Genomic DNA, 16176 nt, shown 5'->3' on the forward strand with positions numbered 1-16176 from the left:
ATTTTTATCCATCCTCCTCATACAGTAGACATTGCAGAAGTCTAAATGGGAGGTTACCAAATACTATTGAATAAATTCTACAAAAGAGCAGCTGTTGAAGAGGGATGTCCTTGGGCTGTAGTCCGCAAGAGGCAGTTTCCCCCTATATTGCAGTAGCTTTCTTATTCAAAAGCAAGTCATGTTCTACCACCATCATTTCAGTTATTATACAAAATTGCTTACTGGTCTACATTGCTGAAACTAGTTCTTATTGCAGAGGTAGCAATCAAGTTACTAAGAATTCTTAACAGATTACATTGCTGTTACGAAGCCATGTAAACTTCATTTTTATAGATAATGACTTTTTCTTATATGATAATGGACTTCGTATGTTCCAATTACACAATCTGAATGATGAAAGTAGAATGACAGGACAGTCCTGTTTGTGACGACTAAGAAGTAATCCCTAGTGAGTTCAACGGGGCTTCACATCGGCTGAATGTGTTTAGGACTGCAGTCTGAATTATGCCAAATATAAGCACAGTGGTTGTAGACATTGTTTTGCAATCATCAGGCTAGTGAAATGGGATTCTGGTGTCAGAATGGCAGTTTCTGGGAATATGATAGCTCTCTTTTCCAAATGGGGGCAATCCTCACTCTTTCCTACTTGAGGAGCAAATGGTTAGCGTGTGTGTGTGTTTGGACTTCATGCCCTATGGCATACCACCTGCCTCTTGGAAAAATGCCAGGGTTGCTGCTAAAAGATTAAGACTGGGTGTGGATTATGTATCTTTGTGCTGCTTTGATTATTCTGTAGCCTGCAGTTAAGCACTGGGAGCTGCTGGTTTTGTTACAAAAGCGCTATTACTGGCCTTTGCTAGAGGCAAGCACAAATATAAACGATGGTAGGCCTACACTGTACCTGGATGCTACCTTGTATTTATGTTTCAGTTCTAGGATTTTGTTTACACTGGTGCTTTTGAAAGTAAATCTGAGCCTTTGTTTTCTTTAGAATATTCAATTTTGAATTATTAATCCTGTAATCTTTGAAATCTGTTTGGTAGGCACTGGAAGTGGTAAATCTTTTCCAGTCTTAAATCCTATATGGACGTATGTCCTCAATCTCATTCTTATAATTCTGCTTGCTGAGATGGTTGACTGGTGGAGTCTCAGACTGCCGCTACTGTTTCAAGATTAGGGATTATTCATTGGTGTACACTTAAACTGATTGTTTTCTGAAATTCTAATAAAGAAAGGGTGACTAACCTGCAGATTAGATTGATTTAAATCAATGATTTTAAATTGGCAAGAAAAAGGCTGATATAAATCCTAAATCATGTTTTCCATTGATACTACTTCCTGTGTTTCCTGAACAATGATGCAAATCTGCCAACAAAAATCATGTATGTTATTTACACTGTTGTTTCATTCTTATAACCAATCCTTTCATCTCTTAGTGATACTGTATACATTTTGCATGCTTTCCTTTTAAAAAAACCTGTAGAGTGAATAGCTTCCCTATTTAGAGGGAGTATCTTTCAAATATTTTCATAAAGGATCTTAACAGCCACACCCATGACAGGTTACAAGATTAACAACACACTCCTATTTAATGAGAAGTAAGTTCCCTTGAGTTCAGTGGTGGTTTCTCCCAAGTAAGTGGGTTTAGGGCTACAGCCGAAATATGGAAATATAGAAGTCTGGAATTTTGGCAGGCTTTCCATTCAGGAGGGACTACTTGCTTGCAAATTTTGTCCTCTTCTGTCAAGTATTGGGATAGAACAGTGGTTCTCAAAGGATGTAGCATGAGAGGATGACAAGTTGGGCGGGGAGAGATTCAAGGACAATCAAAGAAACATTTAAACATTTCAGTGTAGTGTAGTGTAGTGTATCAGAAGTTTTCAATCTTTTTGAATTCATGGCTCCCTTGACCAACTCTATTCTTTCTGCGGCACCCCTGTGGGGCTCAGGAACCCAGTTATATCACCCCTTGCCTGCAGAGCTGGCAGCCTCTCACCCTTTTTTGAACATCCTCCCTTGGGGAGTGTTCTCTCAGCCTTCTCTCCTCTCCTCTCATTGGGAACCCTCCAGGCAGCCACTGCCCCTCATCTTTGAGCTGCCCCCCACCCCAAAGAGAGGTGCTTCCTCACACTGCCCCTTGGGGGCCTGTGCCTTATCTGTCCATTCCCAACAGCAAGGGCTGGCAGGCTGGCTGGCTGGGCTTCCTCACCCACTTGCTTGCTTATTCTGAGGCCGCCTTAGATCCTGGCAACCAGCACCCCCTGGCCAGCCCCAGTGGCACCATTCGCTTGCAGAGTTTGTAGCCGAAACTGTTGCAACAAACAGCTGCGCAAGACTTTGGGAGGCAGAGACACGAGATGGCATTAGAGACGGAAGGGAAGGGGGTCAGAGGCCATGTTGCCCACAGCACCCCTGACCATCACTCAAGGCACCCCCGGGTGCCACTGTACACTGGTTGAAAACCACTGTAGCATAACATAAAACATAAAACATAAAACATAAAACATAAAACATAAAACATAAAACATAAAACATAAAACATAAAACATAAAACATAAAACATAAAACATAAAACATAAAACATAACAACAACATAACATATGTATTTTTGGATAGCATCATCTACAACTCTCTTCAAGAGCATTTGCTAGTCTACAGTTCTCCACGACATACTGTTGTGAACAGGGATTTTCAACTTTGTCAGATCTGAAAGATCAGAAAAGAGAAAGGCTTCTTTGTCTGAATGAGGAGATGAGAGTTTGCAGGTCTCAAATTAGACCTAATATAAATGAGAAAAAGCAAACTCACACCTCTAATTGAGTTTGTAAGCATACTTAAGGTACATATGTAAGTGTCTCGTTTATAATTATATTTTGGGAACGACTTGTCTTCCTATGTAGCTGCATTGTTTTATTCTTTCTGGGTGTCCCATGATCATATTATAAAGTAGTTGTGTTCTATGTTATAAATCAAGCACTGCTAAGGAGTTGTTTCTTATTCTTTTCCAATGTATTTCTTAGCAATAAAAAAATAGGTGTGGAGCTAGTAAATTTTTGTTCTTAAAGTGTGGTTCAGAGAAAAAAGTTTGAGAACCACTGGGTTAGAAGAACCTGTACACTGCTCTTTTTATTTTCTTGTGTTCTTCTTTCCAGAGTTGCTACTCTGTGCTTCACTTGGCAGCCCAAAAGTAGAAAGCAAAAATGAGGTACTCATGGCATGCAGGTTGAAGCAGGCCCAGATTCCTACTGAACAGATATATTTGAGAAATGATTTTCGTCTAGAAAAGTCATTTATCTCAACATACTGGTTAGAAAGCTTTAATTCAGTTTATAGATTAATGTGGGGTTCTAGCTGCTATCATCATCATCATCATCATCATCATCATCATCATCATCACAAAGCATGATTCATAAACCAAGAACAAATCTTTGTTACAGCACATGGTTAGTCTGGAGATTGCTAAACCGTAGTCCTGAGTTCAGATGGCATGTTAAGCCAAACTACAGTTCACCTTTGTGGGGCTCAGGAGCAAAAATACCAGGGAGGAGCACCTGTGTGCTTACATGTTTGTGCCAAATGGTTTTTTTTAGCGTGATATGTGAACCAGAGCACTATGTTGCACATATGCCATGCTGTGATGTCCTGTGGGATACAAGTGTGGACTGCTGTTGTAGAGGAAATTTTGAAATCAGTGGATAGTAATTGTACAGGGTCACATTAGAATTGCAGAAAACTCGAAAGTTAATAAAACATCAAACTCTGCTGAAAGTAAGCTGTACACAAAGAGGTGTAATGAAAACAGCATTCAACCAACTTGGTTATATTTGCTTACAGATGAAAGAGATTTATTGGGTAAAGTGTGGTTTTCTGAGTGGTCATACAAGGGCAATTCTTGCACTGAAATAACATTGTTTCCCCTTCAGTGAATGTAAACAGGAAAACAGTTTTCAATTGTGAGTTTTAGCTGAGTAATATATATAGCTTTGGTCAGCTATTGGGGTGAAAGATAACTTGCAAGAACTTTGTCACAGAGTACTTCCAGCACAACTGGTAAAATTTGTTATGCTGATGACTTAAATTGCTTCAAAACACAGAGTGCTTGGAGCTTTGGGCACATAATTCATAGATTGCATGATACAGATAAATGCTTGCTTCAGAAAGTCATTTCGCTGAACATTTCTCAAAATGCATAATTAAAAACCAAAATGAGGACTTATTCTTAATGCCCAAGTGTAGCTTTGCATGCACTATAGCCTGCTCTCTTGCTGTGAAATTTGTGGTACTGAAGTGTATATCTTTTCACAAAATGTGCATTGCCTTTAAAGTGGGTTTGAGTTACTGTGTGTTCAAAGGATAGGGGGTGGTGGCAAACCAAGATTTTGTGGGGGTAAAAATTGCTTGGAGAAAAAAAGGCATTACCTTTTGTTAATTTTTTACTCCTGACCTACTTACTTTGGTTTTGTTGAAATAGCGGTTCCAGGTTTTATCTTTCACTTATTATTAGTTCCTTCAGATCATATACACGTCTAATTCAAAGTTAACTGGCAGAAATTCTGCTGCAGTTGAAACAAGTTCAGGGCAGGCAATTCAGAATATACCTGGCCTGATGAGATTACAGCCCAGTAATGCTTCTGGTGACTTGTCTGCATGCTGGTTGTTTTGGGGAGGAAAGTTTTGGTGGAATGGATGCACCTTATGAGCCCCTTCTGGCAGCTTGAATGTATGTGCATCTCTGTGTTGTTGTTTAGTCGTTTAGTCGTGTCCGACTCTTCGTGACCCCATGGACCAGAGCACGCCAGGCACTCCTGTCTTCCACTGCCTCCCACAGTTTGGTCAAACTCATGCTGGTAGCTTCGAGAACACTGTCCAACCATCTCGTGCTCTGTCGTCCCCTTCTCCTTGTGCCCTCCATCTTTCCCAACATCAGGGTCTTTTCCAGGGAGTCTTATCTTCTCATGAGGTGGCCAGAGTATTGGAGCCTCAGCTTCAGGATCTGTCCTTCCAGTGAGCACTCAGGGCTCATTTCCTTCAGAATGGATTGGTTTGATCTTTTTGCAAAGATCCATGGGACTGTCAAGAGTCTCCTCCAGCACCATAATTCAAAAGCATCAATTCTTTGGCGATCAGCCTTCTTTATGGTCCAGCTCTCACTTCCATACATCACTACTGGGAAAACCATAGCTTTAACTATACGGACCTATTCAGATCTCTGTGTTACCATGCTGCAAAATGCAGAATCAAATGTAATTTTTCACGATGTTTTTCTTTTACAGATTGTGGCAGAGTTATGTGTTGATTCTGTGGACCGCTATATTGATATAGGAAGTTGTAGATTGCTTGTACTGTTCCACATTTTTGTTTGTGTTCATTGGTTTTATTGATGTGTTTATACTGTGAGCTGTCTCATAATCCTATTTTGATGAAGGGGAGTCAAATATTTGTCCTGTTTCTGTGAATGTGTGCATGTGACACATGCTGAAAATTGACTTCCTCTCCTGAAGGGCCAAAAGCAGTTTAATGGAGGGGAGGAGAAACATAAGAATGCCCGATCTGATAGTGGCTCTCAAGTAAGAAGTCCACATTACTGTTACCTTCAAGGGTCTAGCATTTTGAGGATTCTCTTGAGGTGCATAGCATGACAGTGACAATTTCTGAATGTTGCGCTATGGCTGCGTGTGCTTTATTATAAAGTTTATTTTGGACATGCATATTGGTGTTTGAAACTTGAACAGAAAAATGGGAAGGCAGAAAATTGGGAGGAATCCTACAGGGGAACTTTTGGGCACAACCAACAGGATATGTTGCATCAGAGTTGGAGGTCAAAGGCACAAGATTTTTAAAAATGCGTTGGACTCCATAAATTTACTTCTGTGCCCCTGAAGGCTTCCCCACCTCTTGAAAAAGTTCCCTGAAATGGAGCCCCTTTCTCATAATTCATTTTCAGGAGGCATATTCTCTGTACATTCAGTTTAGAGTTACATTTAGACCATGGAGACAGTACTTGAACATTCTTGGTAAAATAACACCTTCACATTGCAACCCTAAGCATGTTTATTCAGACATAAATTCAATTTATTTCAATGGGAATCACTACCTATTAAGTGTTGTTAGGATCGCAGCTTTTGCATACCTCAGATGACATGTATCAACCAGCTCATTTCAGCACTCACCAAGCATGTTAGCTTGCTCAGTTTTTCGTTAGAAGCAGGAAGAGCCAGATGGAAGTTAAAATACTGTGCTTTCATGTTTTGAAATTAGTAATGTAGCATTTCACATTCGGTGATGTGACTAGAAAGCTCAGCTTTGGTTTAAATTGACAGTAGTACAGTATTCTTGTTTATAGGGTTTGCCAGGGTGGTGTCTGTAGGAATTTGAAAATTTGAAAGGGTATTTTCAAATACAAAGCCTTAGAAATAGTCCTGTTATAGTAAGGTCATTATTTTCACTGTAAGTTAAAGAAAAGCAAAAGAAAGGGAAAAAATGCAACTAGTGATTTGGGGCAGAAATCCTCTTTCTCCCTGTATATCAGATGGTGTATTAAATTCTCTCATTTCTAAAAATAGATTGGGTGACATACTGTTGAGGACACCTGCCACCCCAGATTTTCACCGATGCAATGGGACATCTCCTTCCTCTCCTCCCCTCTGCACCCCTTTATGCACCCCCAAATCTGAGCAACTCTGGGAGGCATATGAGGGCAAAGAAGACAGGGAAGTCCATTAATTAGTAACAGAATGGTTGGATACACTATCTGTCAGACTGAATAACTTTTTTGAGGCAATATATCTACTTGCATAGTCTCTATTCTTTGTGAAGAGAGTGGATTAAAAGCAGAAGTATGCATAATTGAAGCATGCTAAATTAGAACCCAATTGATTTAGGGCGTTGGAAAAATATCTTCAACTTTTTCTGGAAAATCCACATCACTGGGTAGGGCTCCAGTTTCTTGCTTGAGGAGTAGTATTTTTGGAAATAACAACGTTAATTCTGAGCTTTAAGTTTCAGTATGACTGGGGGGTGGGGGAGGGTCGGCTTTGGAAGCATTTGCTGTGTTTTTTTGCAATGGAGTCAGATTTGTCTCTTTTATGTCTGTACTTGGTCGTGTTCAAAATAATTGTGAAAGCAGAATGATAGAATGGAGGGACTGAGGAGGTGCCATAGCTCATGGAAGAGCATATCCTTTGGACTCATATGATCCCACATTCAATCCCTGCCTGTTAAGACAGAAAAATATGAGAGGCTATTGAAACTGCTTATGTAAAACAAATACTGTATAGCAGTGTCAGCTGTGGATGGTGGATGTAGATGGAGTCTCTAACCTCATGTTATTCTGAGGTGGGCAACAGTTGTCCTTGACTGAGCACCTGAATTGGGAAACCAGATTGGTTTCTTTCTATCTCCCTGTGAGGAGCTGTGTCCATGGTCTCCTGGACAGCCCTGTAGTAATGCCAGTAGCCTTTAGGACTAGCAGTATCACCTGGGAAGGAGTGATGGGAGGAAGGAAGGAGTAAGCAGAGGAGGACTACACAGCAAAATGATTTGGAAGGCTGTACTGCAGTGGTTTCAGAATACAGTGGTATCTTAGTTTGTTTGAAAACTAAGCCATTCAGGAACCAAGGTACCACTGTATTAAAATATAGTCCTGTGGTTTATGGGACTGGCTGTATGGCCACAGTTAGCAACTAGCTTTGCTGAGAAGATGGAATCCCCTAGGATGATCAAGGCAACTGCCGGCAAGTCCTGTCCTCAGTGTGTTCCCATTTGCTACTGCCAAAGCTTTTGCTTCTTCCTCCTTCACTCCCCCCACACCCAGCCCAGCACCCGAAATTGGTCAGTCAGTTAGTCTCTCTCTCTCTCTCTCTCTCTCTCTCTCTCTCTCTCTCTGTGTGTGTGTGTGTGTGTGTGAGACAGCAGGGGTAGGAAGGAGCAGAAACCCTAGACATTTAGCAACATAGTTTATTGCTTCCAGATACTGTTACATGATCTTAGTATTTACCTACGCCTTTGTGGCCTCATGTAGATTTTTGCCTGCTTTTGTCCTTTATTAAGAAATACCCACAGCATACACGCAAGATGGAGGGGTGTGTTTGTGCCCCTCCTTACCATGATTCTCCTCATGCATACAGCATGAGCTCCTTTCTCTTCCCCCTACAAGGACAGGAAACCTCCTAGGCACCTGGCTTACTGCAGTGTATACAGATGCGAAACTTCTGCTTAAGAATGCAAAGTATTTCCCCCCATATATACTACTAAGAGTGTGGTGGTACCAAAAATTAGAAAGATGTTCTGAATGCTTCCTCTTTGCTGCTTGAAATGGCTGCTTCTTGAGATGGGAGGAAGAGGTCAGATGACAGGGCTGGGCCAGTTGAGCTATAGCAACTACTGTTCTCTGTGTTGTGTTGCAGTGCAGGAATTTTGGTGCTGGGTTATAGACAGAAAAGGGATGCTGCTTGTATATTGCCCACACCAGTGCCCAGCAACCTTCCTAAGTGAGCCTGTTCAGGTGATGTTGTAGTCCTGAGGGATAGCTTGGTTGGTAAAGCGTGAGTCTCTTAATCTCAGGGCTGTGGGTTTGAGCACTACACTGAGTGAAAGATTCCTGCACTGCAAGGTTTTGGACCAGATTATCCTTGTGATTCCTTCCAATTCTATGAATCCAAGAAATGGAGGTTGTGGGGATTTGAGACACCTACACCAGGGGACTATCTCAGTTATGTATGGGCACCATGAGGAGAATGGGGCTGCCTAAGTCTATTTTCAGCCCAACACATAGTGTAAGGCATGGGTAAGCAAACTAAGGCCCGGGGGCCGGATCTGGCCCAATTGCCTTCTCAGTCCGGCCCGTGGACAGTCAGGGAATCAGTATGTTTTTACATGAGTAGAATGTGTGCTTTTATTTAAAGTGCATCTCTGGGTTATTTATGGGGCATAGGAATTTGTTCACCCCCCCCCTATAGTCCGGCCCTCCACAAGCTATAAGGGACAGTGGACCGGCCCCCGCTAAAAAAGTTTGCTGACCCCTGGTGTAAGGGGACACCCTCAATTTGATTTTTGCACTGAACTGATGATAGCAAGCCACTTTCAGCTTTGACTGTCCACCTGTCAAAGCTTGACCACAGGGATTTGGGGAACTGAGGATCTGCCCCACCAGTCTAGTTCTCCACCCCCTGGTGTATGTGCTCTTGCCAGCTTGCTGTCTTTCTCTTTTGTTTATTGATAGATTGTATGAGTCTATTGGGTTTCATTAGTATTGTATCCTGCTTTGGGATTATTTTATAATGAAAAGTAGGCAACAAATTGAATAAATAAATAGTAAATTAACAAAGTAACTGCTCTGAAGAAGATAATGTATGTGTGCCTGCCATGAGGGAACAGAGTCATTAGGTGCCCCAATTTAATAATCCACATAATAAATCAGTATGAATTCACTTTCATTCATATTTCTCTTGTCAGTAGGCAGAATGCAGATACCCAGAACAAGGGCTCCAAAATGTTTCTTAGCTGCTGAAAACAGAGGACTGCTTTATGCTTTTTCCCTAAGTTGCCAAATGATTTTGAAATATTTATTTATTCAAACAATGGATTGAATAGATTCTAATGATTAAGATATGTGGTACTACATTTCTGTAATATAAACAGGCTGTGCAGTTATCCTGCATATTTTAATCTTGTGTACGCTAGTAGCAGCTACATATTTTTGGGCATTGATGCAGGAGCTTGTCAAACCAAAAGGGTTTAAAATGTAATTATAGAATAGGGCGCAGATTGAAATGAAATGAAGAATGTTTTAAATTTCATCTTTTTATTAACATAAAACACTAGCTTGAGATAAAAGAGCTTTGGTATAAGATAGGGTTCCCTTTTTTGTTTTGTTTTCTGTTTTGTGATAATGTGCAGACAGAGCCAGATCAGGCATGCACTTTTATCCTGTATTCTGTTTGCAACAGTTGGCAGTGCCTGGGAGTTTGAGGAACTGCTAGATTTCTATATAGAATCTTAGCTTTCAGCAATAACAAACAGTTCAGCTATACCCCTGCATATTAAATTGCAAGTGCTTTACATGTTGGTTTCCATGGGTCTTATTTCTGTTAGTGCTTTTGATAGGAGAAATACCTATTTCCCTACAAAGAAAGCATGGTAAGTTTTAAAGCGTAGTACAGTGGTACCTTGGTTCTCGAGCGTAATCTGTTTTGGAAGACCATTCGACTTCTGAAATGTTTGACAACTGAGGCCTAAAAGACTGGCTGCAAGTTCAGTGGAGAAAATTGAAAAACACACAGCAGAAGCCGTTTGATTTCCGAGGCACATTTGAAAACGGAAGCATTTACTTCTGGGTTTTCAGAGTTTGAAAACCGAAACGTTCAGCTTCCAAGATGCTCAAAAAATGAGGTACCACTGTATTCTGTTGTATGAAAATCTGCTTTCTTATTAAGCTTCTGCCTATTCATTTTTTGCAGACTTATCCAATATCTATTGTATCAACAACAATGGTCTCTCTTCTGAAGAGGCACTGAAAGTTTAAGAAAGAGCAATGCTAATGTTTCGGTTTCTTTTAAAATCTGAAGTATTTGAGGAACTGTCCAATCAGATTAAAGCTAATTTAGGTTCCATTGATTTTTAAAATCTGTTTTATTTTCTAGATAACTAAGATTCAAAATAAGGAACTTTAAAATAAATTGGCAAACTTGCATATCAGTTAGTTGCAAAGGTTTTAATACTCTCTTGATTTTCTTCCCTGCAGGCGGAACTCACTGGCATCAAGTGGCGTAGGTATAACTTTGAAGGCCATGGAGATTGTGGCCCCATTATCTCGGCCCCTGCTCAAGATGACCCCATTCTTCTGAGCTTCATCCGCTGTCTGCAGGCCAATCTGCTTTGTGTCTGGCGCCGTGATGTCAAACCTGATTGTAAGGAGTTATGGATATTCTGGTGGGGAGATGAACCAAACTTAGTAGATGTGATACATCGTGAGCTACACAGTAAGTATTCTCCCCCTTCTCCATCTTGCTCTAATTCTACAGTGAACGTTTCTTTTCTGTGTGGTCTTCAGTGCTTGTGTACAGAAAAATTTATTAAAAGCTGCGAATGCAATATATGAATGAAACCCCAGACCAGAAATAAATTGGATGTAAGGATACTGGTAATGTTGGTGATTTTTGAGTACAAGTGTAAACGCACGTATTGAACTAAAATAGGCAGATGAAGAGCATAGAGACCTAATGGTCATATTATTCAAGAATGTAGAGACTTTACTTTTTGCGTTGTCTTTTTAACCTAATCGGGCAGTACAGAGACTTTATCCCAACTATATTTTCTGTTGGAACACCACCATCTCCTCTAGAGGAGCAGATTGAAACCCTCTTCCACAAGGGGGCAATAGAAGTAGTGTACAGGGCCCAAAGACATCATGGATTCTGTTCAAAGGATTTCACCATCTCCAAGAAAGATGGAGGCCTCCAGCCTGTATTAGATCTTGCGATGCATTTATAAGATGCAAGGAAGATGTCTAGCGTCCTTCCACTTCATCACATTGGAGCACAGTTTGCCTCAGTATGGATAAAGGACATCTATTTCCACATCTCCACTAGCCAGAGCACCACCAGTTCCTCTGCTTCACCTTGGGGGATGTACTTTTCAATTTAGAATTATTCTATTTAGCTTGCACCTTGAGCTCTTGGAACAAGGATGGTGGCACCTTAATTATGGAATGCCCTCCCTGATGAGAGTCAACCTGGCACTTACCTGGTGCCACACAGGTCTTTATGTATTTCATAAAATAAAAAAAAATCTCTCTGAGGCTTTTTTTTTTTTTTTTTTTTTTGGCTCTTGGAACATGTTGATTTTTCTAGGTTTTAAATGCTGTTTCACTGTGCTGGTTTTTAGGTCAGAAATTAATTGTTTTTTTTTATGGTTTAATTTGCATATTGTATGCTGCGTGTGAACCTCCCAGAGGACTTTGTTCATTGGGTTGCCAACAAATGTTCTAAATAAAAAAATTGGGAGCAAAAATCCTGCATGTAGCACTGGTAGGCAAAAAAACCCTGCTACTGTAGCACAGGAAAGCAGGGTATGGTTGGCCTTATTGCCGAGGCAAGGTCAAGGATGTGTTCTGGGGGTCAGTGGCTGTGAACAGATGTGAGAGAGTGAAGGTAGGTGTGTTTTTTTTAAAAAAAATAAAAATTATGTCGAAACCAAATTGCAACTTCTTTTGCGGGGATAATAACATACCATGAAAATTCAGTGCAGCACTAATCTATAGGCAGTTATCAATATTCATTGGGCTGTTTTCATTCTCTAATTTATCCCAATAGGAACAATGACAATTATAATGTTAAATTTCACATAGCTAGGTAGAAAAACAGTGCATGCTTTCAAGCATCCTGGACCAGAATTTTGGATACTGCTGGCGATTGAGGCAGTTTGTGGACAGGGAAGCTACTACACCAATTTGTAGACAAAAAACCATTGTAAATACTCCTTACCCCCAGCTGTGCAGAAATAGAGATTAGTTAACACATCAACTAATGCTTTGATAGGGACTCGGGTGGTGCTGTGGGTTAAACCACAGAGCCTAGGACTTGCTGATCAGAAGGTCAGCGGTTCAAATCCCCGCAACGGGGTGAGCTCCCGTAGCTTGGTCCCTGCTCCTGCCAACCTAGCAGTTCGAAAGCACCTCAAAGTGCAAGTAGATAAATAGGTGGGAAGGTAAACGGCGTTTCCGTGCACTGCTCTGGTTCGCCAGAAGCGGCTTAGTCATGCTGGCCACATGACCCGGAAGCTGTACACCGGCTCCCTTGGCCAATAAAGCGAGATGAGTGCCGCAACCCCAGAGTCGGTCACGACTGGACCTAATGGTCAAGGGTCCCTTTACCTTTAATGTTTTGATAATATGTGGGGTGGAGGTAAAAACAAATCTAGTGTCATGGTATATAATAATGAATGTGAAGATAAATAAGAAATTTCTGTTGCTTTTGAAGCAGGCTATGAAGATGCCTATTTGGCGTTGTCATGCCATTCCCAGGCAAACGCTGACTAAAACCAATGGGGCAGTAGGAGGAATTAAATAAAATTTGTCTGGTCTTAGAGAGTGCTGTGGAAATGCAGTGCCTAGTGGCCAGGTGGAGGAACTTAATCTGCTTAAAAACAACAACTTCTGTACATCATCTTTTTTCTGTTTTCTATGACAATTTGCTGGCTTGGCTATTTTTGGTTCACACGTTTAGACTCTTTGTTCCTTCTCTGCATGCTGCTTACATATGAACAGAAAGGGTTCAACTAGCTAGTCTCATAAGCTAAAAGCTTGCCTTGCTATTAATGCTCAGCTCTGAGCTCCACAAAACTGAAATAAAGAAGGTGGTCACCTAAGGATGCATCCCCCTTTAGCTGTATTACCCCGTTTTTATTGAACTCCCTTCTCAGTGAAATTTTCCTGGTTTCCCTTTTATTTTATTTTTGGTGCCCGGTAAAAATGTTTATTTGTCAGGCTTTCTAATGTGTACGCGCATACCTTATACTGAATTCTCTTAAAAAACAAAACAAAAAACTTGGTTATAATCTGTTTGTTGCTTTTTTTGTTTTATTTATTATTGTTACAGTTTTATATTGCTAGTATCGTTCATTGGTAACCCATTTGGGGAGTCTTTGCCAGTCGAACCGCTTTCAGCAAAATGCGGTATATAAATAAACTCTGGTTAAAGAGTGGAATGGAGGAAAAAAATATCCAAGACAGCTAAATAAATAAATAAATAAATAGGCTGTTTAACTTGTAAGCTGCATAGTCGGAACATCCTAAAGGCAGTGACTGTCGTCCTTTGATTAAAATATGCATGGCACTCCACAATGCCTAATTGGTTGCTGTGTGCTGTATTGTCTTTGGGCTGCGGTCATGGAAGTTTAGCAAGGTGGTGGGTTTTTCTCCCCCCCCCCCTCCTTAACCCTGCTTTGTAACATGTCAGCGCTGTCGTTCTTGGGTCTTTACAAAATGTGTACCTCCACGAATACCAGATTGTTTACTTGGCAAGGAACCTGAGAAATCTCAGAGCAGGGATGATTTCTGCGTGCCTCTTGGCCTATTTTATGCAGGTAGCAATGCGTTCATGTATAATTAAAGCGATGGCTCAGAAGTGCTGCATCAAGCAATTCCATGGCTCTTAATTTTTTATGAGGCACCTGTTCGGAGTGGAGGCATTGGTGACATTCCTACTTACTCAGATAAGCTTCAATAATATGTTTTCTCTTTATGAAACAAGTTTTATTTATTTTTCAAGTGCAGTTTGGGGCTTAAGTGTGTTTGGTGATCATCTTGTTGGAAGGAAATCTCCACCTCCTGTTTCCTTTGCTGCCGTAAAAAAAGATGTCTCTGGCTTATGTGCAATGCTTTAAGTAACTGAATTACAATATTTGCTAGTTCTGGAGTTAAATGTAAATTGGAAAACATGTAACATCTGGGGAGTTGACTCCGTCGCTGTGTGCATGTATGATCTTTTGTATTTCCACACTCCCTCTCAAAAGAAAGAATCTTAGCACCTGCCGTTGTTTCAGGTTTACCTAAATACAAGAATAACCTTGAAGTTAAGCATCCAGTAAAAGAAAAAGGGGAAACACCAAAAGTGGCGATGTTTAGGATAATTTTGTTGAAAGAGGAGAATGTAGGCTTGAATTGAAAGGAACCTTGTGTATTGTCAGGTTGTGCTGCTGAGGAAGAAAATCTCTGGTATGGGAATTGACTGCACTCTGGTTTAGCACCTCTTAGCTTTTTGCCTTGGCCTTTGGGATTAGGAGGAAAGCCCTATAGGGGACACCAGTCTGAATGCAATTTTGCCATGCATTGCCATAGACATTGGCACTTCTTTGACTTCTTGCTGGAGTGGAAAAGCCCTAAATTGATTGGGATCAGAATTGGTACATTGGTACATTTGAAATTCTATCTAGTAAGCACTGCTATTTTTTACCATGTTAATTTTACATGCTGTATAAATACCTTCAGCTTGTCAAAAACCCCAAAGCATCTGAGCTGAAATAATTGATTAGGGAAAAATTATTAAAGTATCCTTACTCTTGATGAAGTGTTATATTAAAACAATGTCAAAGTGTTGCTTTGGAAATCCTTATTGTTGGACTTCTTGTAAATATAAGCCATTAAAACTCAAATGGCATATACTTCTTTACATTGTTTAAAGTTTAAGAAAAACAACAACAGAAAATTTATATTAACTTTCAACTCCTCTAAAGGACCATGCATTTATACTGGTCAGGTTGATAAGCCATAGTAGAAATTTGCTATGAACCGACACCATTCTGCTCAGTTGTGCCTTCTTTCCTCCTCATTGTCCTGGGTTAGAAACAATTATGGAGCAGCTGGCTAACAATTATGTATGAACCAGTGCTCATGGTTTGCGTTTCTCCAAACAAACCACAAGCAAAAGCCAGGATTTGTTCTTGGCTTAATATTTGTAAGAAGCACACCACAAGTGCTGGTTCACATGCGATGGTAAGACAGCCATTACATGGTTTGTTTTCTGGTTTGGAAAAGGGAGAAGTGAAGCAGGCACAATGTTTGCGGTAAAGCATGGTTTGTTTCTGATCTTGGGTTACCACTATGTGTGAACGATTATTATTATTATTAAAATTAAAATTTGTATACCACCCTTCATTTGAAGATCCCAGGGTGGTTCATAACACAAAAATACAAAATGAGAATACAGAGTGCATAATAAAACAAAAACTATGTCATTTATTATATATGTTATGTATGTACTGTACACATGTTACAGTTATAAACTGGAAATCTTATTGAAGGGTGGGGCGTAACTCCCTCAGATATTTAAATATTGGTGATATAAGGCCTCCAGTGTGCTTAAAGGAAGACCCCTGCCTCCCACAGCTTACAAAATGGAACTTTACACTAGGTAAACAGGAAGAGGAGGTAAACAGGAAGAGGACAGGATCACTAGGCACCTAGATTGTGTTGTATGCACATGCAGCCAGTAGTCTTTTAAGTGAGCATATGGAGCTAGCATGACTGTTTAAGCTTGATCCAAGAAGCAGCATACGGCTCTCTTCATATTCCCTAGCATTAAAGGATTCTAGCTGGTATCTAGCTTGCAAGTGCTGGAAAATACTCCTGCATTCATAAATGTGGTCCCCCCCCCCTTTGGCCCTTGAGTAGTCTTTTCA

The 16176-nt window shown here is 40.5% G+C and overlaps 1 protein-coding gene across 1 annotated transcript in view; it reads left to right on the top strand.

The window, feature by feature from the left end:
• Positions 1-16176, top strand: part of MED13L (mediator complex subunit 13L) — a 165770-nt gene that overhangs the window by 19406 nt on the left and 130188 nt on the right. The window contains exon 2 of the mRNA XM_028711063.2: positions 10742-10979. Coding sequence (XP_028566896.2) covers positions 10742-10979 — 238 coding nt within the window. The remainder of the gene's footprint in view (positions 1-10741; positions 10980-16176) is intronic.

This window comes from Podarcis muralis, chromosome 16, assembly GCF_964188315.1.
Source record: "Podarcis muralis chromosome 16, rPodMur119.hap1.1, whole genome shotgun sequence".
Lineage (NCBI taxonomy): Eukaryota > Metazoa > Chordata > Lepidosauria > Squamata > Lacertidae > Podarcis > Podarcis muralis.